This window comes from Rana temporaria, chromosome 1 (assembly GCF_905171775.1).
Source record: "Rana temporaria chromosome 1, aRanTem1.1, whole genome shotgun sequence".
NCBI lineage: Eukaryota > Metazoa > Chordata > Amphibia > Anura > Ranidae > Rana > Rana temporaria.
Window position 1 is genome coordinate 471,259,101 of NC_053489.1, and position 2,847 is coordinate 471,261,947.

At 37.0% G+C, this 2,847-nt stretch overlaps 1 protein-coding gene across 1 annotated transcript in view; it reads right to left on the reverse strand.

Moving 5' to 3' along the window:
- Window positions 1–404: 404 nt before the first annotated feature.
- PLA2G12A (phospholipase A2 group XIIA) overlaps window positions 405–2,847 on the reverse strand; it is a 44,023-nt gene continuing 41,580 nt past the window's right edge. The window contains exon 4 of the mRNA XM_040329165.1: window positions 405–1,034. Within this exon, the coding sequence (XP_040185099.1) occupies window positions 916–1,034 (119 nt within the window). The 3' untranslated portion in view covers window positions 405–915. The remainder of the gene's footprint in view (window positions 1,035–2,847) is intronic.

Consider the following 2,847-nt stretch of genomic DNA (forward strand, 5'->3'; position numbering starts at 1 on the left):
AGTAACAGCCTAATTTAAATCAACTATGACATACTGTCCCTCCCACCTTAAAAATGTATGCACACCCATTTCTTTTCCCTTTTACATATAAGGTTCATATTTCTTTTTATATAGCCGATATATTATGCATTGGCAAGACCACCATGGAAAGGTAACTAAAGAGGACATTGAACCTCTGATAACAGAATATTGTGGATATATAATTTAATGCACCTACTCACAGACAAGGCAGTATTTTAAAACAAGTTTATTATAAGCTAAATTATACAAACAACAAATAAACAAGAAAAAACAAACACTAAACATTACAGAATAACAAATGGCCATCCTGAAATTTAACAACATTAATTGAATTAAAGTGCATGGTTTAAATTATCTCTTCATAAATTTCCCAATGAAATGTCAACAATGAAAAGGCACAGATTTATTAAGATTTATTTAAACAGAAGACTTAAAATTTAATAGAATAAAAGCAAAATATTCCCACTAGAAAATACTTTCCGGAGATACCAAATCTGAACAGACCCGGGCAGTGAATAGGTAAAAGGTGTCTGATCAGTCCATGAAATAACCAAGTAGTGAAATTTTCTGTGTACCTGGCTCTAGCAGATATTAGGATAATGGCTAAAATTTAATGAAAACAAACAAAAAAAAAAATGAAATCTCTTTATATAAAAAATCCTATTAAATTATCCAGTTCAAAAATGTATATTAAAAGCATATGCACACATTTATGTGCCCTTTCATACATTTATGTATGCATACCTGTGTCAGAAAATTGCAAGAATATCATTTTTCTAGAAACAATCCACAACTTAAACAAAAATATATTTTCCTTCAAAATACAAAATGCATTGAAATAAACTGGACAAATATTCCAGATCCAGGCTCATTACTGCAACGACTATCCAAGGGTCAAAGGTCTATCTTCTCTTCATAGGGGCATATGCAAGCAGCTCTTTGGCTTTCCATGAAGGGTTTGCACCCTAAATGTATGACTGCATCGAACAGAAGTTCCACTGTAGATTCACAAGCTAAGAGAAGAAAAAAAAAATTACTTTCAAAAGACAGAAATGTTATTAGGTGTAATGAAGAATAACCATAATAGAAAAATAAAATGAAGAAATAAAGAGATGATACAGTATATCTATTGAAGGGCCACTCATTTTGGTAGTACAAAAGGTTTTCCAACATGATAAAAAAATAAAAATAAACGAAAACCCATATGATTTGAGGAAATCCAATTCTCTCCAAAGAAAAAGGCACAGTGGGGTAGATTCAGATAGATTAGCGGATCTTTAGATCCGCGTAATCTATCTGATTTACGATCCGCTGGCGCAAGTTTTTGAGGCTAGTGCTGTATTCAGAAAGCACTTACCTCAAAACTTGCGGCGACGTATCGTAAATCCCCCAGCGGAATTTAAATTTCGTGGCTAGGGGGCGTCTACAATTTAAATCAGACGCGTACCCCGCGCCAATCCAACAGCGCATGCCCTGTCCGCGATTTTTCCCAGCGTGCATTGCTCCAAAGGACATCATTGGTTTGGGCGTGAGCGTAACTTGCGTCCGGCCGTATTCTGAATCGACTTACGCAAACGACTTAAAAATTCAAAACTCGGCGCGGGAACGACGGCCATACTTAACATAGGATACCCCTCACATAGCAGGGGTAACTATACGCAGGAAAAAGCCGAACGCAAGCGACGTACAAAAAAAGCGACGGGCGGTCATTCGTTTCTGAATCGGCGGAACTCCTCATTTGCATATTCGTTGCGTACCAAAAATGAAACGCCACCTAGCGGCCAGCGGGAGATTGCAGCCTAACATCCGACGGTGTAAGTCACTTATACTTGTCGGATCTTAGGGAGATCTATGCGGAACCTGATTCTATGAATCGGCCGCATAGATCCGACCGTCGGAACTCAGAGATACGACGGCGTATCAGGAAATACGCCGTCGTATCTCTATCTGAATCCGGGCCAATGTCTTCAATGATAAGTTTCCAATGCATTCAGGAATGTTTAAAGAGGAACTGCAGTCTGCTCACATAATTTGTAAAAAAAAACATCTTTGCTATGCTGAAGCTTCCCTCCAACCACTTTACATATTATCTCTCTCTCAAATTTAAAACAAGGGCAGAAAATGTAATAGATGGAAAGTTGAAAATGACTAAAGTTTCACTTTAAGACCTACTCTAGTCCTGTATGCTGTTTTCATGTGATTATGGAAGTGTCTAGAGGTAACATTTTAGTTGGCTCAGTGTGGCAGGCACTGCTATAATTCTGGAAAGAGAAATCATAAGCAGAAATTAGCGTGACAACATAGACTTGTCTCTAGGAACAATGTAATTATAATTTTTTCCTTCCCCACGTGCCTCTTCCCCTGATCTCTCTGTCAAAATTAACCACTTGCTTACTGGGCACATAAACCCCCTTCGTTTCCAGGCGAAATTTCAGCTTCCGGCACTGCGTCGCTTTAACTGACAATTGCGCGGTCGTGCGACGTGGCTCCCGAACAAAATTGGCGTCCTTTTTTCCCCACAAATAGAGCTTTATTTTGGTGGTATTTGATCACCTCTGCGGTTTTTATTTTTTGCGCTATAAACAAAAAACGAGCGACAATTTAAAAAAAAATATATATTTTTTTACTTGTTGCTATAATAAATATCCCAATTTTTTTTAAAAAAACACTTTTTTTTTTTCTCAGTTAAGGCCGATACGTATTTTTCGACGTATTTTTGTAAAAAAAAAAAAATAATCACAATAAGCGACTGGTTTGCGCAAAAGTTATAGTGCCTACGAAATGGGGGATAGATTTATGTTTTTTTTTTTTTGTTTTTTTTTTACT